The sequence below is a fragment of the Triticum aestivum genome, chromosome 1B, assembly GCF_018294505.1.
Source record: "Triticum aestivum cultivar Chinese Spring chromosome 1B, IWGSC CS RefSeq v2.1, whole genome shotgun sequence".
Lineage (NCBI taxonomy): Eukaryota > Viridiplantae > Streptophyta > Magnoliopsida > Poales > Poaceae > Triticum > Triticum aestivum.
The window spans coordinates 569053091-569079680 of record NC_057795.1 but is presented as its reverse complement, the minus strand read 5'-3'; the positions used below and the strand labels follow the sequence as shown (position 1 = coordinate 569079680).

The 26590-nt window shown below is 46.5% G+C and overlaps 1 protein-coding gene across 1 annotated transcript; it reads left to right on the top strand.

Moving 5' to 3' along the window:
• Positions 1–22043: 22043 nt before the first annotated feature.
• Positions 22044–26066, top strand: LOC123138960 (uncharacterized). The gene is made up of 3 exons (XM_044558806.1): positions 22044–23200; positions 23703–23780; positions 24210–26066. Exons 1-3 carry the CDS (start codon positions 22142–22144, stop codon positions 25770–25772), a joined length of 2700 nt encoding a protein of 899 aa, XP_044414741.1. The 5' UTR covers positions 22044–22141; the 3' UTR covers positions 25773–26066.
• Positions 26067–26590: the final 524 nt, after the last annotated feature.

The window sequence follows — 26590 nt, the reverse complement described above, 5'->3', positions numbered from 1 at the left end:
AGATCCTAATACCACCCAATGGCGACGTGGGCCCGTAAGCCACACAGCCATGTTAGTAAAAGTTTTTCAACGACTAGACTCAACTTCGGCCAAGGAGATGGAAAGGGGGATTCCTACAGGCAGTCGGCTCTGATACCAACTTGTGACGCCCCCGATTCAATCGTACACTAATCATGCACGCAAATGTGTACGATCAAGATCAGGGACTCACGGGAAGATATCACAACACAACTCTAAAAACATAAATAAGTCATACAAGCATCATAATACAAGCCAGGGGCCTCGAGGGCTCGAATACAAGTGCTCGATCATAGACGAGTCAGCGGAAGCAACAATATCTGAGTACAGACATAAGTTAAACAAGTTTGCCTTAAGAAGGCTAGCACAAACTGGGATACAGATCGAAAGAGGTGCAGGCCTCCTGCCTGGGATCCTCCTAAACTACTCATGGTCGTCGTCAGCAGCCTGCACGTAGCAGTAGGCACCTCCAGTGTAGTAGGAATCATCGTCGACGGTGGCGTCTGGCTCCAGGGCTCCAGCATCTGGTTGCGACAACCAGGTAGAAGGGAAAGGGGAAAAGAGGGAGAAAAGCAACCGTGAGTACTCATCCAAAGTACTCGCAAGCAAGGAGCTACACTACATATGCATGGGTATATGTGTAAAGGGCCATATCGGTGGACTGAACTGCAGAATGCCAGAATAAAAGGGGGATAGCTAATCCTGTCGAAGACTACGCTTCCGGCAGCCTCCGTCTTGCAGCATGTAGAAGAGAGTAGATTGAAGTCCTCCAAGTAGCATCTCCAAGTAGCATCTCCAAGTAGCATCTCCAGTCGCATCTCCAGTCGCATCGCATAGAATAATCCTACCCAGCGATCCTCCCCTCGTCGCCCTGTGGAAAAGCGATCACCGGGTTGTCTGTGGAACTTGGAAGGGTGTGTTTTATTAAGTATCCGATTCTAGTTGTCATAAGGTCAAGGTACAACTCCAAGTCGTCCTGTTACCGAAGATCACGGCTATTCGAATAGATTAACTTCCCTGTAGGGGTGCACCAACTTACCCAACACGCTTGATCCCATTTGGCCGGACACACTTTCCTGGGTCATGCCCGGCCTCGGAAGATCAACACGTCGCAGCCCCACCTAGGCACAACAGAGAGGCCAGCACGCCGGTCTAAACCTAAGCGCGCAGGGGTCTGGGCCCATCGCCCTGAGCACACCTGCACGTTGCGTGGGCGGCCGAAAGCAGACCTAGCCTAGTGGTGTTCCAGTCCAACTCGGCGCGCGCCGCTCCGTCGCTGACGTCTGAAGTGCTTCGGCTGATACCACGACGCCGGGATACCCATAACTACTCCCACGTAGATGGTTAGTGCGTATAGGCTCGTAGCCAACTCAGATCAAATACCAAGATCTCGTTAAGCGTGTTAAATATCCGCGAACGCCGAACAGGGCCAGGCCCACCTCTCTCCTAGGCGGTCTCAACCTGCCCTGTCGCTCCGCAACAAAGATCCACACGCGGGTGCTCCACCAGCCGACCCGACTTTAGTCTCCACATGTATCATGTATAAAGTATATAGTATATACCCGTGATCACCTCCCGAGTGATCACGGCCCGATAGTATAGCACGGCAGACGGACAAGAATGTAGGGCCATAGATGAATATACTAGCATCCTATACTAAGCATATAGGATTACAGGTAAAGGTAACAACAGTAGTAACAAGGCCAGGCTATGCATCAGAATAGGTATAACAGAAAGCAGTAACATGCTACACTACTCTAATGCAAGCAGTATAGAGTAGAATAGGCGATATCTGGTGATCAAGGGGGGGCTTGCCTGGTTGCTCTGGCAAGAGAGAGGGGTCGTCAACTCCGTAGTCGAACTGGGCAGCAGCAGCGTCGGTCTCGTAGTCTACCGGAGAGAAGAGGGAGAAGAAACAATGAATACCATGTAAACAGATGCATATTGATGCATGACATGACAAGTAACGATGCTAGGCGTGCCCTAATGTGGTATGAGGTGATGCCGGTTAAGGGGGGAAACATCCGGGAAAATATCCCCGGGGTTTCGTGTTTTCGGGCAGCGGAGCCGGAGGGGGAAAGTTGCGAGTTCGACAGGTTAGGGGTGTGTGGCGGACGAACGGACTGCGTATCCGGATTCATCTCGTCGTTCTGAGCAACTTTCATGTTGAAAATATTTTAATCCGAGTTACGGATTAAAAGATATGATTTTCTAAAGATTTTATTAATTTCTGGAATTTATTTAATTAATTAATTAATTCGAAAAAATGGATTTATGATGTCAGCATGATGTCATGCTGACGTCAGCAGTCAACAGAGTTGACTTGGTCAACCTGACATGTGGGTCCAGGGGGGACCCACCTGTCATCCTCTAATTAGGTTAATTAGGGTTTAGGTTAATCTAATTACAGTTTAATTAAACTTAACTAGTTAATTAAATTAATTAAACCGGATTAATTAACTTAATTAATTCATTAGTTAATTAATTAATTAATAATTAATTTTATTAATCATTTTTATTTTTATTTAATAATTTATTTTTAATTCTTTTTTAAACCGTTCTGGGGTGTGGGCCCCCGTTGTCATAGGGCCACTAGGCCTTAGCGGATCGGGTGCGCCCGATCGGGCGGTGCGGGCGAAGGGGCACCCGCACGCGAGGCCACCAGGGGCGAGGCGGGGCGCCAGAATCCGGCGGGGTAGGGGGGAATGGCCGGCCAGCTCCGGCGAGCGGCGGGAATGGGCAGCAGGGGGCTCAGCGGCAGCGGACGGCGCCGGCGTGGGCGCACGGGGCGCAGGGGGCGCGGCCATGGACGGGGCGAGACCAGCGCGGGTGCGCGGACGCGTGCGCGCGCACGGCCAGGGCGCGGCGGTCGACGCGATGAGCGCGGGGACGGGGCTTCGGGTGAGGACGAGCGCGGAGCGAGCTCCGGCCATGGCGACCGAGCGCGGGGACGACCTCAACGACGACAGAGCGAAGCAGGGGGGAGGAGAGGGGCGATGCTCACGGTGGGGGGGCGCGTAGGGTCTAGGCAGAGGGCTCGAGGACGGTCGGGGAGGACCGGCGAGGAGGAGGTCTAGGCGGCGGAGCTCGTGGAGGCGCAGGGCTCCAGCGATGTGGTCCTCCCGGCGGCGTCAGGGGACAACGCCAGGCGGCTGCGGCCATGGGCGCGCAGGGGACGAGCGCGGGGGGGAGGAGGCGTGCGGGGACGGGCGACGGGGTCAGGCCTCTCCCCGATCCAGATGGGATCGAGAGGAGAGGGGGGAGAGGGAGTGGCGTCGTGGGAAGGGGAAGTGGGTGACGGGGTGGTTAGGGTTTCGGGGGGGGGAATGGATAAGGGGAGGGGGTGGCCGGTTGGGCCTGCGCCCGAATGGGCCGGCCAACTAGGCCAGTAGGCCGTGGGAGGGGGTTCCCTCTTTTTTTTGTTTTGTTAGTTTCTTTCTTTTATTTATTTTCCTTATGTTTTTATTTATCTTAAAATACTTAGGCAGTTTATAAAGTTGTGTTTATTACACCATATTGACTTATGTAAAATATGGCATCTCCCGAACACTTTTGTTTTAAATTTTGAAAAACTTTTATTGTTTGCTTTGATTTTGAAATTTGAATTCGAACGGGATTGAATCATCGCGAGGTTTACAACAGTAAGAGCGGTGATGAGGCATCATTAGCAGAGGTTACTGTAGCTTGATTATCCGGGCGTCACACGGGGGCTCCGGGGCAAATAACTGCCCGGACCCTACCGCCAGGGCCCCTGGCGGTATGGTTAGACAGTCTACCGCCAGGGCCCTTGGTGGTAGGGTGCGACGGAGGGGGACGGCGTCGTCTCCGCGCGCTGACGTGGATAAGTTTCCTACCGCCATGGGTCGTGGCGGTAGGCTATCTAACCCTACCGCCAGAGGCCCTGACGGTAGGCAAAAGGGTCAAATCTCGAAAAAAATTCAAACAGGGGTCAGATCCTGAAATACTTTCCAAAAAGGGTCAAAACACGAAATTTTGCCAGAAGGAGCAGCGCGGCGTAGATACAAGAAATACACCGGGTTATTGTCTGGGAAGCATACGGGATATCTCCGACTTGTGTGTTTGGCTAATGGTTTGACCATGGTTGACTGATGCATGGTTAGCTTAGGAGTAGTGTATGAGCATTGTACGACTTGCATCTAGGAAATGCATGAGTGGGGGAGCGAATCGCGCGTGCCGGCCGGAGCAAGGCGCAACACGGAGGAAAGCAGACGCGAGCGGCGCATGGACGGATGCGGCCGACCGAAGCGAAGCCCGCGCGACGCGTGCACGCACTGATGGCCGGCATCGCAACGGTGATGACGAAGAGGCCGACGGCGAGGACGAGGGCGCGCCGTCCCGCACGGCCGCTCCGGGGGCGGGTCGAAGTCGAGCCCCCAAGCGCTGCCGGAGAGACGGCGCGACGCCGCGGCGGGGGAGATGAAGATGGTCCCTCCCGGACAGCGAAACCAGCAGCAGCATGGTAGCATAGTACCACCCCACGGTGGGCGCCAAATGTCGTGGTATTCTCACAGGGGGGTGCAAGACGACATATGCCACAAGGTGGCTTCGTGTGAGGGCAAGACTGCTACCGGAATATCCAGGGACGGGTATGCGAGTAGCACGCGCTAGTTTACCCAGGTTCGGGGCTCTCCGGAGAGATAATACCCCTACTCCTGCATGTCTGAGTATATATCTGGGGTGTACATCGGGCAGTACAAAGTGCTCCTAGAGCCGTATCTGGAGTCAGTGCCATAGGCATCTGACTTGGTATATATGCATATGAGCTAGTGGCTGCATGTGCCTGAGCATGCATGCGTGAGTGGCCTTGTGGCCAGCCAAGTGCATGTGGCATGGCTATCTCTCTGGTGGATGGATGGATGGGTGCCTTATATAGGCATGGGGGTAGCTTACTACCTAAGCTAAGGTAGTGGACATGAGGGCATGGTGTGGGTGTCATGCTTGTCTCCTCGGTCACTTCATAAATAGTGCCTAGGGACAAGTGACACTGTACATGATGGCGTCGTGGTACGGTTGTCTTGTCCGCGGTATGATCGTCTCGTCGGAGTCTTGTCGGTGTCAGGTCGGGCTGCAGTCGGCAGCCGGCAGGTTGGCGCAGTCGGCAGCCGGCAGCCGGCGAGGCAGATCAGTCGGACGGGGAGTCGGCAGGAGCGGCCGGGCAGTCGGACTGAGGGGCTTTGCTAGCCCCGATGTCTTGAAATATCGTCTTGCCTTCTTCGGGGTACCCGTCGCCCATTACTCCGACAGATCCGAAGGAAAAGATTTATATATGGGAAGTCCAGTTTCAGTCACCGGAATAGTTTCGGGGGTTGTCGGTATTGTACCGGGACCACAAAAAGGTGTCCGGGGGTCCACCGGGTGGGGCCACCTGCCTCGGGGGACTTGATGGGCTGAATATGGGAGGGAACCAGCCCCTAGTGGGCTGGTGCGCCCCTCCCCAAGGGCCCAAGGTGCCTAGGGTTGAAAACCCTAGGGGAGGGGGGCGCCTCCACCTTGCTTGGGGGGCAAGCCTCCCTCCTAGCCGCCGCCCCTCCCCTCTAGATGGGATCTGGAGGGGGCCGGCCCCCTCTCCCCTTCCCCTATATATAGTGGAGTTTTTGGGGCTGCCAAGAACAAGAGTTTTCCTCTCTCCTGGCGCAGCCCTACCCCTCTCCCTCCTCGTCTCTCGCAGTGCTTGGCGAAGCCCTGCTGGAGTGCCACGCTCCTCCATCACCACCATGCCGTTGTGCTGCTGCTGGACGGAGTCTTCCCCAACCTCTCCCTCTCTCCTTGCTGGATCAAGGCATGGGAGACGTCACCGGGCTGCACGTGTGTTGAACGCGGAGGCACCGTTCTTCGGTGCTTAGATCGGATTCGACCGCGATCTGAATCGCTTCGTGAACGACTCCACCGACCGTGTTCTTGTAACGCTTCCGCATCGCGATCTTCAAGGGTATGAAGATGAACTCCCCTCTCTCTTTTTGCTAGAATCTCCATAGATTGATCTTGTTGATACGTAGACAATTTTGAATTTCTGCTACGTTACCCAACAGAATTAACCTATTATTGATAATCCATGCACTAATCAAATTGATATTTCTTATAAAAACACACCAGATATTTCATATCTGTATAATAGCAACCAGGATTTCGTAATCGAATTGCATCAGATAGCTTGGGCACTCAGTTTCGCCGTTACACAACAACACCAAGTTTCACATGCAACATCAAAAACCTTTGGAAAGCAGCATCACACACGGTAAATAGATAGATGAATCTCATTTGGGAAACTGCAGAAGCGGAAGGCAAATATTAAGCCTTCAGTGATGTTGAATGCCCTTGCAACTTTAGGCTAGTGGCTATGGATAATTGCCTGCACAACCTTCATCCTCTTCAGCAAGACTATAATATTGTACCATGGGTGTTGAATGAATACCTTCCTCGCCTCTTGACCATGCAGGTGGTTTGAGAGGTAATCATCGGTGAACTGCTTTGAAAAGTAGTGAAAACAAAGATATGCATAAATCGCTGGCATAAAATTTGAAATGGCGCAAGGGGTAAAAACAAGGTAAAAGAGTTAGTACCATCCTATAGTTGACTGATGTCTTCTTCATTGTGAAAACAAAGATCTTGCTGTTATTCGTCGCAAGTTTCTTCATCCTAACAATTTTTCTGAGTTTCTTGACTTGACTGATATTCATGGACATCTCATTTCCCCATATGCAAAATGGGTCGAATAGTGGGTCTAAGCCTCTGACAGCAGGACCTACATGTGCAAGACCAAATTGTAAGAAACCTAAATATTAGAATGATTCCTGCAACTGCACAATAGTGTGCTATTAGCGAAAGGACCATGCATGAGCAAACCTGGATGGTAAACCATAGTGTCTCCCGTTGTTTCCCTGCAACACACATAAGGAAGATTTTGATCATGTTAACTGAGAGTTGCCATACTATCAGTAGAATATGTATTGAGTACTACCAAATTTTTTGATTTACTTCACATGCATAACAATACAAAATTATACCCATAGCAAATGAAAATCAAATTGCAGAACTAAACCAAACAGTTAAATGGACAGTAGACCAAATAAATCAAAGCAGTTAACTGAGCATGCCATTGCAGAATAGCAACATGTACTAGAAGATAAGACAGTTAACAAAACAAAGAAAGCTTGACAATAGTACTACGAAATGTAGCAATTGTTGGACCAAACTATTAACTGGATATTACATTTCAGATGACCAAACTCTTAACTGAACATTACATTTCAGAGAACCAAACTGCTAACTGAACATCAGATTGCATATTAACATTACAGAGGACAAATCACTAGCAGGCACTAATGGTGGCCTCGAGAAAATAGCACGAACTGTATTTTAAAGTAGACAACCGCGTGGCGGTGTCGATGGTGGCCTCAAAGACGACGTGCTCCTCCAAGATCTGGTGCTCGGCACGCATGGCAGCCATAGCAACCTCATGCACGCGTGCGGTCGCGATTTGCTACCAGATGCTACTGAGCTCCATGTTATACTGCGTGCAAAATGGTTGTGGGCGGTGCTTAATTGGAGGAGGGGGGCAGTTATTTCAGCGGAAGGTGTCGCACCGTCGGTCGGGACATGTGGGACGGGGAAGGAGGAGTATGGTGTGGGTGGGGTGTGGATTACCTGACAATATCGACGAGGCCGCGCAGCAAGAAGAAGGGTCAGCGGCGAGGAGGTCGCGCATCAAAAAGAAGGGTCACCAACGAGGAGGCGGCGCTGCAAGAAAAAGGGTCGCCGGCGAGGAGGCGGCGCTGCAAGAAGAAGGGTAGCCGGTGAGGAGGCGACTCTGCAAGAAGAAGGGTTGCCGGCCAGGAGGCTGAGCTGCCAGTAAGCAGCAGTGAAGGTTTGAACTTGGAAAGCAAGGAGAAATAGTGGAAATGTGCCTTTGGTGGGAGGGAGGGGCGGGGAGATAGATATTTCCGCGGTGGCAGAAAAATTTCGCTCGGTGCCGCGAGAAACTGGCGCGCAAGTGTGGTTCAAGCAGGGGCGGTGGACTGTAGACGACGAACCTTCCCGCATAAGCCAGACAAGACGGTGCGCCAAGATATTTTATATCGCATCCCACACGATTCTTTCTAATAAACTGTTTGTGGTATGCCTGATTTTTTTCATTATGTTTTGAAAGACAACATGGTGTTACGGAGGGAAAGGATGATGTTTGAATTGCTAGAACATTTATGTACAGTGAACATGCAACTACATGAGTGTCGTGTTTAAATTGGGTTCATTTGGCATTTGTATGCATTATTTGAGTTTCTAAGCATCTAATGTGCATAATTCAAATTTGAACTGCAAGCACATGCTCCAGTGCACCAAAGTTTGTTGAAAAATCACATGTGTGTTTTTGGGTGAATTTATAGGTCCCATGCAAGAAATGGAAATGAAATTCAAACATCTCAGGATCGTGGCTCGGCCGGGAACATTGAGAAACTTGGTTTTTAAATTCCTGGAAATTCAAAACTCGCATGAAAATCATGAACCTTGGCATGGTGTCAATTCATGGCACCAACATGTTGTGGTAAAAAAATTGAGCACATTTGGACAAGTTTTTGGTATAAGCTTCTTGCAAACCGGAGCTTCTCTCGAGAAGACTCGTGATTCCCGAGGGGGGACGTGTCACCTTTGTGTGCGAAACGATATACGCTGCCTCTTTCCCCCTTGATTTTTTATAGAGACAACATAGAACTATATGAGTGTCGTGTTAAATTTTGAAATTATTCCGGGTTTGTTTGGACTTTCTTATACATTAAATGAATTTCTGGTCATTTAATGTGCATAATTCAAATTTAAACTACAAGCACATGCTCCAGTGCACCAAAGTTGGTTGAAAAATTACATTTGTGTCTTTGGCTGAATTTCTAGGTCCCACACAAGAAATGGGAATGAAATTCAAACATCTGGGCGTTGTGGCTCGGCCGGAAAAATTGAGAAACTTGGTTTTTTAATTCATGTAAATCCAAAACACGCCTGAAAATCATGAAACTTGGCATGATATCATGACATGGCACCAACATGCTGCGGTAATTTTTTTTGCCAAATTGGGACAAGCTTTGATATAAGCTTCTTGCAAACCGGAGCTTCTCTCAAGAACGCTCATGGTTCCGAGAGGGAACGTGTCACCTTCGTGTGCAAAACAATATATGTACACTGCCTTCTCCCGCCTTAATTTTTTTACATAGACAAATTAGACCAAATAGAAGTATCATACTAACTTCTAAAATTACTCCAGGTTCGTTTAGACTTTTTTATACATTAATTGAATTTCTGGGCATTTAATGTGCATTATTCAAATTTGAACTGCAAGCACATGTTCTAGTGCACCAAAGTTGGTTGAAAAATCACATGTGTGTCCTTGGGTGAATTTATAGGTCCCATGCAAGAAATGAGAATGGAATTCAAACATCTGGGCGTCGTGCCTCGGCTGGAAATATTGAGAAACTTGGTTTTTTAATTCTTGTAAATCCAAAGCACGCCTAAAAATCATGAAACTTGGCATGGTGTCATGACATGACACCAACATGCTGTGGTAATTTTCTGGGCGAATTGGGACAAGCTTTGGTATAAGCTTCTTGCAAACCGAAGCTTCTCTCAAGACAGCTCATGGTTTCGAGAGGGAACATGTCACCTCCGTGTGCGAAACAACATACACTGCCTTCTCCCACCTTAATTTTTTACACGTGGAGCTTAGACCAAATAGGAGTTTCGTGCTAAATTTTGAAATTGTTCCGGGTTCATTTAGCCTTTTATACATTAATTTATTTTCCAGGCATTTAATGCACATAATTCAAATTTGAAGTACAAGTGCATGCTCTAGTGCGCAAAAGTTAGTTGGAAAATCATTTACGTGTACTTGGGCGAACTTCTAGGTCCCATGAAAGAAGTGGGAATAGAATTCAAACATCTGGGCGTCTTCGCTCGGCCGGAAACATCGAGAAACTTGGTTTTAAAATCCCGTAAATCCAAAATTCGCCTGAAAATCATGAAACTTGACATGATGTCACGACATGGCACCAACATGTTGTGGTAATTTTTCTGTCCGATTTGCGAAGGCGCACACATTAACAATCAACAAAGTCATTTTAGAACAAGTGTTGTTACGTTACAAATCGAAAACACAAGTATTATTGAAACCATGGGTGTTCTACTTACCAATTACGTGCGGCCACGTGTCCTTTTTTATTAGCTAGGAGGTGTCATGTGGGGTAGCTATTTGAGTACTGGAGGCGTGCGATCAGACCCCTGCACGTGCTCATCGGGAGGAGAGCCCTATCCGCCGTGGACCTCCCTCACGACGTCTCCATTAATGGCGCCCGATCCCTTGTTTCACGGCGTGGCTATGTCTCACTGGACTGAGATTTAAGAGAGAAAAAAGAAAATCTGAAAAAAAAAATTGCATGGATCTTGATGTAAGATCCGATGGACCTATATAGCATCGACTACGACTTATAGGAACACTGATGAATATAAGGATGATGACAGTGGATAATAATTGTCTTACATATTTAGGAACATAACTAAAAAGCCACATGCGACAACGCCTGAAATACACAAGGGCAAAAGAAGAAGGAAGACAATGATTTGGCTCACTGATCTCTACTTTCTTGATGCGTTGCGGTAGGCCGTAGGAACTAGTCTCTGCAGCGAGCGGCGCTGAGCTCTTTCCTGTCCTCAAGATGCTGCTTGAGAGCATCGACGGATTCCTCCACCAGCCTTTTGCGCTTGATGCGTGACATGGCACTCTCGTCCATAAGTTTCTCGACGATGACGCCGGTCCTCTTCAACAAGGCAGTGGTCTCCTCCTGCTACTCCGCACTTCCGACGATCTTCGCCCTCAGCAGGTCGCACTCGGCCCGGAGCTTCGCATTGCTCTTCCTTAGTTGTAGTATGACGCCGGTAGCCTGTTCAAACAAGGCTTTCATGTCGCCCTGCAACCTCGCCCAGCCGGAGATCTAATCCATCTGGCTATGGACGATCACATGCATGCGCCTGTAATAGTCCTCGCCTGCCCGCGAGACATTTTTCCAGACCGCCGCGATGCGGGAGGACATCTATGCTGCATTCGCGGCGCGGCGGGACATCTCTACTGCTTCCGCGGCGTGCCCGGACCAGTCTGCTGCATCGACGGTGCGGCGGGACCTCCGTACTGCTTCGGCGGCACGGCAGGACATGTCGGCTGCTTTCACGACGAGGCGGGACATCTCTCGTGCTTCCGCTTCCATGCTCGCCTCTCCCTGGTGGCGATCTCTTGACCCAGAACTCACGCTGGCCATGGCAGACGCAAGGGAACGATGATGAATTACTTGTTTGTTTTTGTGGATGAGGAGTTGAGGAGGAATGTGCAGTCATCTTGGAGTAGTAATATTTATAACCGAGTACTAATACGCTCCTAAGTGGGAAACTGTTTATGTTTTGATCGGTATGAATAGGTTTGCAATTTGGAATGTGACGGGACGCAGGCTCAAAATTTATTGACGGTTCTATAATTTCTAAGTGCGGCACTATTCCTGGACGACGTAACGTGGGCACACTTTCTCGGCCGCGTACGTGGCGTTTGCACCATAGGATGCACTGCAATTGGCAATGTCAGCACACGTCTTGTTCCAATAACCATATGTGCTCGTTATTACCATCGCGCACGCTTCTTTTAATTAGAATGTGAGCCCGTCTAGCGCACACACGTTGATCGTTCTAACTGTTTCTGTTTGTTGTGGTTAATCGCAAACAGTTCATCCGTGTGAAGTGTATGCCATCAATCGCAGACACTTTGATCTGGCTAATCGTTTATGTTCTATTGCCTAATCGCAAACAGTTAATACTTCTGAAGCGTATGCCCTCAATCGCACAAACATTTATCTATTTGTCCGTTTCTGTTGTTCCGCCTCATCACAAACAGTTAATCCGAGTGAACTGTATGCCGTATATCGCGCACGCCTTCATCTGGCTGCCCGTTTCTGTTCTTCTTCCTCATCTCAAACAGTTCATTGAAGCGAACCGTATGCCCTGCATCGCATAGGCAACTAAAATCGGAACCGTGTTTGATGCATCCGTCATCGCAAACATTTTGCACCTTTTTGACCGGTTTTTTACATCATCATTTGCGATTAATGCATCACACATAGTTTCGTCAAAGGGTCTAGTTGTAGTGTCGCGTTAGCAGCATCCTACAGTAGTGATGGACTGATCATCTCAAAGATTTCTACGGCTTTTATGATGTATGCAAATCTCAGATTTATGAACAAGATAAACTTGGTTAATAATGCACCTTATCATCTACTTCACCCTCAAGCTTAAGTAGAGTAGTAGACAAATTACCGTGAAGTGCAGTAAGTAGAGTAGTAGACAATTTACCATTGTCCTGGTTATGCATGCATGAGATGAGGCGGATGGATTTTGCATAGATCAGACGTTGTTTGAACCTTGCTCTTGTAGTAGCAACTATGCTTAGGATGACAACCTGCTTGTTCATGTTGTCCTGCCTCATGCAGTGGATAGAAATTACGAATATAAGTTCTACATTCGCTGTGGAATCGAACCAGGAAGATCTAAACCAAGTTTACATATTTTGTGTCTGCAATTCAGTATTGTAAGGAATACATTCAGTTTTTCTGTTGCTTGAGACAAAAGAAAGAAAGGAGAAACAATAAAGTTATTCTTGCCTTGATGACTTGAAAATATACATCCCCCATTTTTTCAGTGTTTAACATGGAGGCATCATATCTGCGATTAAATGTTTTCTCATTTAATCTACATCGCCCATAAAAAATCATTAGAACTGTCGTACTCATGAGATATTTGTGCTCTGAGCATAACTCATAGTAGTAGAGAACAGTGAGCAAATTTGCATTCAACTTACTAAAGTGATTGAAGCACTGTACCTATGGAAGACCTTTGCAGTAAAGCAATACATTAAGCCTTTAGGTGAGCATTGACTTTAGTATCAAGTTTGTTAACAACATATCATCCCTTACTTTTATCTACAAAACTTGTAAGCAAAGCATATGTAGTTCAACTAATATTGGAAGATGTCAGTAGATAATTCTTTAATCGTCATGTATACAGGTAGTTTGACATCTACACTATTCAAGCATCTTACCGAATCTTTACGAATGAATTTAAACTGAAAGGCAATATTCTTCAGAGTGATAGCCTCAGTCTCAACCTTTAGCATACTAAAAAGGATCGAAGTAATTAACATCAGAACTGGCGGAAGTTGGTTCATCAAACATGACTCTAAAATTTTAGATTTTTTTGGTTGAGGCAAAGAAACGATGTCATGAACACAGATGAGTTTTGACTGTGGAGAATTCTCCTTAGTGCTAACTATAACTTTCTAGAGTAATTAATAGTAATTTTATAAAAGATAAGCCCCAACCTCCTCCAAAGCACTCGAGCTAGTTATTAATTATACACCAGGAAAATAATTTATGTCCGGATATCTTCCCAATCCGTACTTGGATTCTTAAGTGGGTTTGGAACAATCACATATAAAGAATAATGATTAAATTTTCCTAGCAAGATCCCAGAATCTACAAATATGAACCCCCTGACAAATTGCATATTGCAATAACCAGGACCCCTTATCATAAAGTTTACTAACTTGCAACTTGTAAGTAATAACATGTCATAAGAATATATTACCTGCCCCCAGAGCACAACCCCTAAGGTTATGTACGGTGGTATCAAGGAAGAAATATGTGGAAGTAGAACAATTGGTGCACCTACTACACACCTTATACTTCTATTATATGTACCTAACTAAACCACCGATTACTCCACCATTGGTTGCCCCTGCTAGCCTTTAAAACCAACATCTTCAACATTGTGTCAGAGAGGAGCAGATAACATAGACAGAAAAATTACATATGCATAGAGCAGAGGCACACATACACTCTGCATATCTTTTGGAAGCTTGAGTTTGGGCTCTGATGGGTATTCTTCCTTCATCCCGAGTTCCCAACCCACCAGGGTTCAGAAAACAAAATCTGCCAAGAGATAGATAATTTCATCACATATTAGTTCCTTGGGTGATGGAACTGGAGTACATCAGTTAATGCATCAAGTGAGTGGAAGCTTTTGGTGAGAGGTAGACCATGCTCCTGAAGATGTCCTCATAGGCGACGCCCTTGTCCAACCTCGTCATCTGCAACGTCAGGTACTTGTTCCTGGGGTACACGTGTGTCCCCATCAACTTCATCCTACCCTGCAAATGAGGAGACAAAGATGCCCTCTATTTCAAATGCCCCAGCAAAATAAGCATGTCTCAACACCCCCCACGTGTCTACGTCCTCTATTTCAACATGACATAACATATTTAGCTCATATCATATTGTGTATTTAGTGTCTGGCAAAACCATATATCAAATATCATATTGCAGTCAAATGACGAAACAAACATGATGAATGGATCTATGCATCCATGTGTACATGACCACAACAATTGGTTACTGGTTGGTGCTTCAATGAATGGATGGTCATGGATCTTGTGAGCGCTAGAGGGGCAACAATAATGTGCCTGCTCACCTAGGAGGAGGTGTACATGACACTGTCGGTGAAGTCGGAGATGCTGGCGACCTCTGAATCTTCTCTGGCTCGAGGAAGCTGGAGATGGCATTGACGACCAGGTCCACGTTCTTCACGGTCAGGTTCATGATGGTGCATGCACGGTCTAGGTTGGATTGGGCATGGTCCATGTCGATGCCGGTCGCCTAAGGGATTTGGCCGTTAGAGGCGACCGATGGGGCCGACAGATCGATCTTATGGCCCCCTGTGAGGGTGCGTCAGCGTGACCGATCTTCGCGAGGTGCTCGGTGGCGGGGATGACCCACGAGTCTAGGTCGCGCAGGAGTGGGAGACGAGCTGAGAGTGCTCTCCATCCCTCGCTCCTACCAATATCTTCCAGGGACGGCACCGTCACGGCGCTCCTATTCGCTCTCTCTTTCTCTTCCACTGCTAGCACAAGGAACGGGATGGGTACCCCTCCTGCATTCAAACAAATCGGCGAACCTAAGGATTGGGAACATTGATATCATCTCTTGGGAACATGGATATCATAAGAACCAAAATTAGTGCTCATACCTGTCTTCCAATCCATGGACAGGCCGTCTCCTCGGCGACGGCAGGGCGGCATGCTGCGGAGGAGTGGCCGTCGTTGGATGCAATGACGCAGGCGGAGTATTGAGGAGTCGCCGGCGTCGGCCAGGGCCTGGGGCACAGAGGAGTAACCCTGGTCGAGGAGATCGGAGAGAAGAGGACGGCGGCATGAGACACGAAGGCAGGCGTCAGGAGGATCGCATGTCCACACTTGGGAGGAGGACAGGCGACGGGAGGATCGCATGAAAGTAGACGTTAATGGGTCGGTGCAAGTACGCCGATGTGACATGATGTGAAAGGTGGGCGAAAAATAGGAGTGGTGGGATGAAGTGGGCGTGAGGTGAGACTACCAACTCAGACATTAGGAGTAAGGGAAGATTTACACATTAATTTTCTTAAAATCGGTTATTTGTTTCCTAATTAATGTGATTGAGTGATTTAAGGTAAGATTAATTAATTTAGATTTGATCTTTAGAGATTCATAAAGATATTACTAAATAATTTGCGCCAGCATGAAAAGTTCTGATTCGTTCAGATTTTTTTCGTTGTGTGAGAGGGTGACACGAAACTAAACCGGTGGGGTGGGGGGAGGGGACAAAAAACCAATCGAAAAAAACTGGATGAAAGTGATGGGACGAAAAAAAATCCTGGATGCAATCCTACCAACTGCTCCATTAGGAGCAGAGAAATTTTCCAAAACTTCTGAAAATAAATGAGTATGCAAACACAATATATGTGTGTCATGTCATATAATTTTAGCTAAAAGTTCAGCTCGCGCCTGAAGAAACAGAAAACAAAAATCGTGATATTTCGAAAAGTGGAACTCAATACAAATTTTCTGGAAAGTGGAACACATTTTGAAACTTTGAAAAAAATGAAAAATGAAAAAAAAAAGAATTCAAATTCTGATTTTTTTTAAAACACGAAAAATTCGAAACTCTGAACTTTTATGAAAACACAACCATTTTTTTGAAATTTTTGACCTTTTCTGAAAAATATGGATAAATAAATATGTTGACATTTTTTGAACTTAGCTATTGAAAAAAGAAACAGAAATAAAACGAAAAAACAATTCATGAATCTTCTACAAGGTACCCAAACCTGTAAAAATCGGCCTGGACCCATCTATAAGGTTCCCAAAGTCGGCATCTCCAGTGGCAATGAGCAGATTAAAATGAGCTGGCCCATGTTTACTCGTATCGATTGGGTCGCACAACAACTCTTTTGACGCTATAAGCTTGAAATAGGGTTTCCCCCCAACAGGCGCCTAAAGGGAGTGATGCCATCCCCTAGTTGTGCGAAAAAGCATTTTTTTATTTTCTATTTTTTTGTTTTTCTTCTTTTTCTCATTAATTAATTTTTGCTCCTTTTTGAACTTTATTATTCTCTTTGAAAACTGTTTAAAATTTAGAATTTTTTTGCATTACCAACGTTCTTAGTTTTAAATATTTCTTAAAATTTTACAAAATGTTTTGGAATTTAATGTTCACCTTTACTAATTTTTTGTTCAAAATTTAAGAAATGTTTGCATTTAAAAGGAATTATAATTTTTTTAAAGAAGCAAGAGGTTTGAAATTTGTGTTCAAAATTTCCATAAATTATTTAGAATATGTTAACAGTTTTGGAAAAAGTGCTAAGTTTGTAAAATTTTCATACACAAATTGAAAGTCCAAAATTGTTGACAAATTTCAAGAAATGGTTAGGACATAATAAAATGTTCATGTTGATTGATAATGATGAAATTGCAAATAATAGAAGCATACAAATTAGCAAAAAATTACATGCTCACGGATGCATTCGCTTGGCCTAGTCTGACACACTCCTCTTAACTTGTGGTTTTTTAAACTATAGATAAATGACTCCAACTTCTTATTGTTGGAAATATGCCCTAGAGGCAATAATAAAAGGATTATTATTATATTTCCTTGTTCATGATAATTGTCTTTATTCATGCTATAATTGTATTATCCGAAAATCATAATACACGTGTGAATACATAGACCATAATATGTCCCTAGTAAGCCTCTAGTTGACTAGCTCATTGATCAACAGATAGTCATGGTTTCCTGACTATGGACATTAGATGTCGTTGATAACGGGATCACATTATTAGGAGAATAATGAGATGGACAAGACACAATCCTAAGCATAGCACAAGATCGTGTAGTTCGTTTTGCTAGAGCTTTTCCAATGTCAAGTATCTTTTCCTTAGACCATGAGATTGTGTAACTCTCGGATACCGTAGGAGTGCTTTGGGTGTACCAAACGTCACAACGTAACTGGGTGACTATAAAGGTGCACTACAGGTATCTCCGAAAGTGTCTGTTGGGTTGACACGGATCGAGACTGGGATTTGTCACTCCGTATTACGGAGAGGTATCACTAGGCCCACTCGGTAGTGCATCATCATAATGAGCTCAAAGTGACCAAGTGTCTGGTCACGGGATCATGCATTACGGTATGAGTAAAGTGACTTGCTGGTAACGAGACTGAACGAGGTATTGGGATACCGACGATCGAGTCTCGGGCAAGTAACATACCGTCTGACAAAGGGAATTGTATACAGGGTTGATTGAATCCTCGACATCGTGATTCATCCAATGAGATCATCGAGGAGCATGTGGGAGCCAACATGGGTATCCAGATCCCGCTGTTGGTTATTGACCGGAGAGCCGTCTCGGTCATGTCTGTGTGTCTCCCGAACCCGTAGGGTCTACACACTTAAGGTTCGGTGACGCTAGGGTTGTATGAATATGAGTATGCAGCAAACCGAATGTTGTTCGGAGTCCCGGATGAGATCCCGGACGTCACGAGGAGTTCCGGAATGGTCCGGAGGTAAAGAATTATATATAGGAAGTGTTGTTTCGGCCATCGGGAAAGTTTCAGGGTCATCCGGTATTGTACCGGGACCACAGGAAGGGTCCCGGGGGTCCACCGGGTGGGGCCACCTATCCCGAAGGGCCCCGTGGGCTGAAGTGGGAGGGGAACCAGCCCCTATTGGGCTGGTGCGCACCCCCTTGGGCCTCCCCTGCGCTTAGGGTTGAAAACCCTAGGGGGGAGGCGCACCACTTGCCTTGGGGGGTACTCCAACCCCCTGGCCGCCGCCCCCCCTTGGGAGATTGCATCTCCCAGGGCCGGTGCCCCCCCTGGGGGCCTATATAAAGGAGGGCAAGGGGGAGGGCAGCCGCACCCTGTGTCTTGGCGCCTCCCTCCCCCTGCTACACCTCGTCCTCCTCCCGCAGCCGCTTGGCGAAGCCCTGCCGGAGTTCTGCTGCATCCACCACCACGCCGTTGTGTTGCTGGATCATCATCAACCTCTCCTTCCCCCTTGCTGGATCAAGAAGGAGGAGACGTCATCCGCTCCGTACATGTGTTGAATGCGGAGGTGCTGTCCGTTCGGCACTTGGTCATCAGTGATTTGAATCACGGCGAGTACGACTTCATCATCACCGTTCTCTTGAACGCTTCCGCACGCAATCTACAAGTGGTATGTAGATGCAATCTCTCTCCCATGACTCGTTGCTTAGATGAACTCATAGATGGATCTTGGTGAAACCATAGGAATTTTTTTATTTTCTGCAATGTTCTCCAACACTTATAACAGCCTAGCCAATCATATTAGGCATCCATGTCAAGTTTAAACGATTTCTGACACCATTTACAGCGACACGTCCGAACATTTCTTAGTCCCTTTTGATCAAGAGAACTCCAGAATATGCAAAACTTGTCAAAAATCCAAATAACTTTGCATGATGCCTTGAATTGGTCACTAAAGTTAGTGGGGAAAAGTTCAGGCCATTTAACAGATGTCTAAAAACAACGTGCTTTCAAATGGACCCTTCTGGCCTACCCGAAAACCCTGTGTTAAATATGATCCATTTTTACACATCCTTGAAATGACCTCAATTTTTGCAAGCAAATGTCATGCCCATGGTAGGCATCCATGCCTGATTTGAACGACTTCCAACACTGTATGAAAGTTACGACACGTCTAGCCATTTATTAATGTTTTTTAACAGAGAAAACTCCAGAAAATGCTAAACTTGTCAAAAACCGAAACAACTTCGCATCGTACATTGAATTGGTCATACAAAGCCATGAAAAAAATTGGCCACATTTAAGGGATGTCGAGAAACGAGGTGCTCCCAAACGGACCGTTCTGGCCTACCCTGACACTTTCTGTTGAACATGGTATTTTTTGAAAATCTCATCACCGACCCCAACTTTTGCCACCAGGTGGGCATGCCATGTAAGGCATCTATGCATAGTTTGAATGACTTCCGACATTGTATGCATGTTGCGACACGTCCGACCATTTTTCGCTCTTTTTTCTCCGAGAAAACTCTAGAAAATACAACACTTGGTGAAAAACAAAAAAGTTGGCATGGTGCCTTGAATTGGTCATACAAGGACATGACAAAAAATTAGAGCAATTTCATGGATGTCGAAAAAAGTGCTCTCGAACGGAACGTTCTAACTTACCTGGACACCCTACGTTCAACATGGTGTTTTTTGGAGATCATTGAAATGATCCTAACTTTTGCCACCAGGTGGGCATGCCCATGGTAGGTATCCATGTCAGATTTGAATGAATTCTGACACGGTATGCACGTTGCGACACGTCCAACCATTTATCGGCCATTTTCACCGAGAAAACTCAAGAAAATGCAAAACTTGTCAAAAACCCAAACAAATTGGCATGGTGCTTTGAATTAGTCATACAAGCTATGATAATTTTTTTGGGTCATTTAAAGGATGTCGAGAAATAAAGTATTCTCACATGGAGCTTTCTGGCCTACCCAAAAACCCTATGTCGAACATGGTGTTTTCTTGAACATTACTAAAATGACCCCAACTTTTGTTAATAGGTGGGCGTGCCCATAGTTAGCATCCATGCCAGGTTTTACGGGAAAGTATTTAAAACCGTAACACATACATATAACTATTATTTTAAAATTTTAACATAACTAATTATTAACTATGAGAAAATCCTATGTGACGCTCTCTACGTCGTAATGTCGACCGCATGCAGAGGGCAAACCCCCCAACGCGAGAAATGGGCCGGCCCGCTACACCACAACAAGGCAAAACCGGTTTTTTCTTTAACTGTTTTTCTGGGTATTCATTTTCCCGTTTATGTTTCTGTTCCTTTTTATTTTATTTTTATTTTCCATTTTTCATTTTTTCTTCAAGACTTCTTTGTTTTGAATTTTTTGACATTTTTTTAATTTTCAAACAAATATTCTCACTTTAAAAAAATCAAAATTTCAGAAAAAGTTGTTTTTTCAAAAGTTGTTGACAACTTCAACAAACTTTTGTCTTTTACAAAAGTTGTTCATGTTTTCAAATATTTCACAAAAACACAAAAATGTTCGCCCTTTTCCAAATATCTTCAGAATTTCCAAAAATTGTTTGCATTATAAAAAATCACGAATAAAAAAAGTTTGGGAATTTAGTATTGTGGCTATAGCTCCCGCTTTGTCTGCTATATTGCGGCTACACCTTTTGCTTCGGGAATTTTCTATGGCAGCCCCCTCCCCTGCTTGCAACATTGGTCGTTGCTAATTCCAGCTTCTAGGCTTGCCCACCGCCGTGAGTCCCGAGTAACATCTATGCCCCATGTGGATCACATCTTTTGGGCTCTTCAGTCACAACATCCTCCACCGCTAGTCACATCTTCTTGGCTCGCCCCTAGCCGGCGCTTCCAGGGTTATTGGTTGTATCACAACCAGTCACATCTTCTTGGCTCACCCCTAACCACATTTTCCAGTGTCACCGTTCGCAACTATCCTAGGCGCCGATTGCAGTTAGCCCATGCGTCGGTCGCAACTTCCACCACAAGTCATTGCACGCCACGATGACGAAGCATATGCCCAGGTCGCAACACCACATCCGACTGGTTCCAGCATGTGGCGGCCATGGTCGTAGAATCTCTCGGCTTCGGCTCCAGCATGTGGTGGCTGCAGCCGCAACATCATAGCCAGCTGGTTCCAACATTCGGTAACCGCAGTTGGAACACGTGGTTCCCCCCATTGCAGCACCCCGTCAACACCGTATTAGCGTCCCCCATCACTGCCGTTGTAGCTCATGTGTGCCCAAGGGGGGAAATGAGGGGCTGGTTGTTGTCGCATTTGCTGTCTGAGGTGGCTCGTCCCCTAGTTGCAGGCTGCAGTGCCTCGCTACCCCAGAGGTGGCTTGCCCTAGCAGTAGGGCCTCATCACACCGCTCACCGCAGTGTAGCAGCAGGCAACAATGAAGAAGACGAGATGTGGCAAAGATCGAGGAAAAAGAGCGGCGGATGAAATGAGTGGAGGAGACAGGCCGTGAAAGAATAAGGTAGGAGAGGGCCGAGCATGCATGGACCCCACAACAAGGGGAAGCTGCGCGTGGTCTACATAGACGAATGTCGCACAACGGGCGGATTGGCGTGATGCCAGCCAGTCGGCCCGTCACAAACGTTTATTCTCTGTCCTTTTTACTCCGCGTATAAGATTTATCTCAAGTCAAACTTCGTAAAGTTTGACCAACTTTATAGAAAAAAAATATGAACATTCATAATACAAAACCAATATCATTATATGCGTCATGAATTCAATTTTTGTATCATATAACTTTAGTATTTGTAGATGTTTATATTTTTCAATTTAAATATGGTCAAACTTGATGAAGTTTAACTTCAGACAAATTTTATGTTCGGAGTAAAAAGGACCCGAGGGGAGTACCGAGAAACCGAGCGCTGAGATTCGTGCAGCGCGGACCTGTCGACGTGTACCCCCTGATTTGCGGACGGAGACACTCGCCCCAGCCCACCACGCGAGAACAACACAGAGCAGAGCAAGGAGCCGTTCCCCACCCTCCTCCCTCCCCCGCACCCCGCGCCGCGCAGCCAGCCGCCGCGGCCTAAAACCCTAAACCCCCGAGCCCGAGATAAATCAACCACCCATGGCGCCGCCTCTCCGAAACCTCACCCCCACCCCCACCACCACCCCCCATGGCTCGCCATCCTAGGCCCCCGTCCCCCTGCCCCTCCCCGCCGCCCGCGCCCCCCTCCGACCCGGCCGCCGCCGTCGCCTTCGACCCCGTCGAGGAGTGGCTCCTCGACGACTTCGACTTCGACCAGGCCATGGCGAGCGAGCTGCCCAAGAGCTTCGGCCTCGGCGAGGCGGCGGCCGCTGGTCCGTGCGGGATTGATTTTGCGTCGGTGTCCGGAGGCGGCGGGTTGGGCTTGGACCAAATCGTGAAAGAGGGGGAGGATGCTCCTCCCGGCGTCCTGTTGGAGGTCAAGAAGGAGGCCGTGATGCTGCTGGGCGGTGGATTGGGCGGGGAGCCTGGCCCGGACCAGCCTCCCGTGTTGGGGATTGGCGATTTCGTTGCAGAAGGGGATGGTTTGGGGGCAGCGATTGATGCTGAGATGTGTACTGTAGCTGCTGGTGATGCTGATGCTAGTACCGTAGCTGCCGTTCATTCTGCGGCTAGCACCGTAGCTCCCGTTGATGCTGAGATGAGTGCAGTAGCTGCTGTTGCTGCTGACAATATTACCATGTCTGCTGTTGACTCTGACACTAGTGTCGTAGCTGCTGTTCATGCCGAGACTATTACTAGGGCTTCTGTTGACGCTGAGATGAGCACCGCAGGTGCTCTTCATTCTGATACTAGTACCGTAGCTGCCGTTGATGCTGATACTAGTACCAATGCTTCTGTTGATGCTGAGATGAGTTCTGGGGCCTTGGTAAATGAGGAAGTGGAGCGTGGGGGAGGCAAGGAGGAGGAGGAGGACAACAAGGACAAAGAGTCGGAGAGCAGTGAGGATGAGGAATTAAGTGAAGCCTCATCGAGCAGTGATGATGATGAGGAGGAGCCGGCCAAGAATGATGAGGAGTCAAGTGAAGCCTCGTCGAGCAGTGATGAGGAAGTGCTGGTGGCCAAAAAGCATAGTGGTCCCAGTGACATGGAGGCCCTCCTTGAAGAGGGTGAACTGATGGTTGGACTCGAGGATGAGGATGATGACGAAACACCAAAGGGTCCTATCAAGTCCAAACATGAAGTAGAGGTATTAAGTTTATCTCACGCTGTGCACCTCTCTTGTGTCTAGTATACTGCGAATCCCTTGCTAGCATGTTAGAATTTGGTTCTAGTTAGATGCAGCTGACTTGTATAAATATTTGTTTCATGGTCATTTTTTTTAATTGATAGCCCAGTAGAAGTTAATGCTTAGTTATCCATTTGATCTTCTGAAAATCCTGCACTTTCTGTAGCTACCATAGCGACAACTTATTTTCTATTACTATGTAGTTGCTACATGAACACACTTGGGCTCAGTTGCCAAAAACCAGAGTTAAAAAAAGCACTAGGCGTTAATTGTGTGTTTGCCACTGCCTTGTGCTTTTCTGACCAAAGCGCACACTTAAGCACTTGACATTTTGCTATCGCATAGAGCTAGGCGCGCCTTTTTTAACTATGCCAAAACCACACATATAACTGTTAAAATATCATTGTTCCTTCTTCCTTGATTGTATCTCTATTCTAAAGTAGATGTACCATATATCTTGCAGGTATTTCCTCCAGTTCCAAAGATTGAAGTGCAGTTGGAACCACATCATAAGGCACTTCCAGTGGGAACAATTACAGCTGTAAGTCTTGAATTTAACTTTGACTTCAGCTAGATTTTTGTTTGCATTTGTTGGAAACAAAAACTTTATTTTTCCAGCACTTTATAGGTACCTGTTCTTTCTATGTAATATGATGATGATTTAATCAGTCACCGTTATCTGTACGTGTTAAAACCAGTAGCTAATTGTAATGTAAGAACCAGAGATCTATGGTACTTACTGATGTATGTTTCTACTGTATTAGTAATGCATTCTGGAATTTGTAAGTGTTTGGATGATGGTGTCTATACATTTCATTAATGCAGCTATTATTTTGAATAGCATATTTTTCCAGTGTGTTGTTAGATATTTTTCTAGACAGATAGGGGTTCTTGTTTAGACTGTTGAAATACTAGTATATTTCCTATGAGATCCATATACTGACTGGTTGTCTGTTTTCTGGTCATCCAGATCATGGGGGAGAGAGTGATTGTTGAAGGATCAGTGGAACACAGTCCCCTGACTGAGGGTTCTATACTCTGGATAACTGAGAGCAGGACACCACTTGGCATTGTTGATGAAATATTTGGACCTGTGAAAAACCCTTACTATCTTGTGCGGTATAATTCCGCGGAAGAAGTGCCTGCTGGGATCAGTGCAGGAACTACTGTCTGTTTTGTTGCGGAGTTTGCAGATCATATCCTAAATATGAAGGAGCTATATGCCAAAGGCTATGATGAATCTGCTGACCATGATGAGGAGGCAGATGAACCTGAATTCTCTGATGATGAGCAGGAGGCTGAGTACAAAAGATCACTACGACTGGTAAAAAGGCAGACTGATAGGCCGCATGATTCTAAGAAACCTTCTGGTGACAAGAAGAGGGCGCAGACCAGGGGTGCTGGATTTCGAAATGACATGCCACCGAGGACCCACGATACACCGACATCTGGTCACCAGTCACAGCGTCGTTTCCATCGCTCGGATATGGCTGACAGTGTGACACATCAGTCGGGTCAACAAAATTATCTGATGAGTACACCAAGGGACATGCCACCTAGAATCCATGATGCATCAACACCAGATCGCCGACCACAGCCTCGATTTCACCGGTCTGATATGGCAACTGCTGTTGCTGACAGCGCAACACGACAAACGGGTCCTCAAAACTTCCCTATGAGCGCACCAACAATGCTGCCATCAATCTCAATGAATCATGCTATGCCATCACCTGTTCAACTTGCAAATCAGATGGGCAGTTGCTTCATCAATCCACAGCAGTTCTCTCAGCAGCCAAATATGGTTTGGCCCGGCGGGCTTCCACCTCCAGGGCAGCCAAACATGGGAGTTGATGGAGCTGCTCTTGCAGCTAATATTATGCAGAATATACTTATGGGAGCCAACCAGTTCCAGCAGTATTTACAGAATCAGAACTTTGGTGGCTTCCCAAATGGAATGCCCATGGCCCAGCAACAATTTATGCCAGGGAGCACAATGAGTGCAAACATGATGCCATTTGGTGGACCGCCGGTAAATCATCCTTTTGGTCAGGCATCTCAATTTCCTATGGGGCAAGGCAACTTTGGTCAGTTTCCACACATGACTGGCAACCAAGCGCCACCTGCTGGATTTCCCAACACCCAAGGATTTGGGCGCTTCCCATCACAACATGAAGATGGAGATCAGCCTCCTGGAAATGCAAACATGCAAGGAGATGGGCGCCTCCCATCACCACACGGAGATGGAGGCCAGCCTCCTATGCAGTTCAATTCCCTACCATCACCGCACGGAGATGGAGGCCAGCCTCCTATGCAGTTCAATTCGCTACCATCACCCCACGGAGATGGAGGTCAGCCTCCTATGCAGTTCAATTCGCTACCTTCGCCCCGTGGAGATGGAGGTCAGCCTCCTATGAAATTCAATTCGGGGCAGTTTAATCAGGGGAACTCATCCTTCCGTGGTAGAAGACCACAACAACGTGGAGGCCGACATTCACCAGGGAGAGGTGGTGGTGGCGGACGGCATCGCAAGTAGTTAGCTAGTGGTGGTACTTCCACCCCTGGTGTAATTTTGACTCGTGTTGGACGAATTTGGGTTAAATTCACAAGTATGCTGCTCCCGTGTACTCGCAAAGGAGCAGTGTTCCCGGTTTCATGTAATACACAAGTTGTTGCTTGTTGTAATGCCCATTCATCCATGATAGCTACTGAGGTGTCCTGTGCGTGCTCCTACGTGGCATTTGATACATTTCTTATTTAATGGCTGTATCTTTCAGTTTCTTGATGTATCCAGTTGTTTGGAGGGAAATGATTATTATGAGGTTTTGCAGCGTTTTTGTAGGCATGCTGTTATCTTTGATATATTTAGTTCTAGTCTTTGTCAACTGTCTACCAGTTTTTTTTTGTTTTCGAAACAGAGGGAAAAGATTTGCCTCATATATTAAACACAATAAAGATTTGGCTCATATATTAAATACTTTCCGAATTCAATGGTACTATATGCTGTACTTTCATGCAAACACTGGGATGCTGATGGTTTTCTTATTGCACATATGTATTCAACCTATTACTCCCCAGGTTATTTTGACTTGATATATGCTATACCTTTCATTATTTTTTTCCCAGTTCATCATGTGAGATTTGTCTCCAGTAAGTCGATGTGAGCCCGGAACTCAAAAGAGCATTTTATTTCTCTAAAATTCCTGACTGTATAAACAGAGTTCAGTTTTGTTATCGCTCTTCCTGCTGTATGGGCAGTTTAACTTCAGTTTCTCCATGTAATGCGATAAACACATTGTAAGAAATGCACACAGGTTCACAATAAAAGGAACAAATCGGATTTATGTGCAGCCA

Bases quoted from the DNA above. Each gene is read 5' to 3' on its own strand.
- LOC123138960 (XM_044558806.1), top strand. From the start codon at position 22,142: ATGGCTCGCCATCCTAGGCCCCCGTCCCCCTGCCCCTCCCCGCCGCCC. The intron at 23,201-23,702 runs GTATTAAGTTTA...TATATCTTGCAG, and splicing joins AGTCCAAACATGAAGTAGAG to GTATTTCCTCCAGTTCCAAA. The intron at 23,781-24,209 runs GTAAGTCTTGAA...CTGGTCATCCAG, and splicing joins CAGTGGGAACAATTACAGCT to ATCATGGGGGAGAGAGTGAT.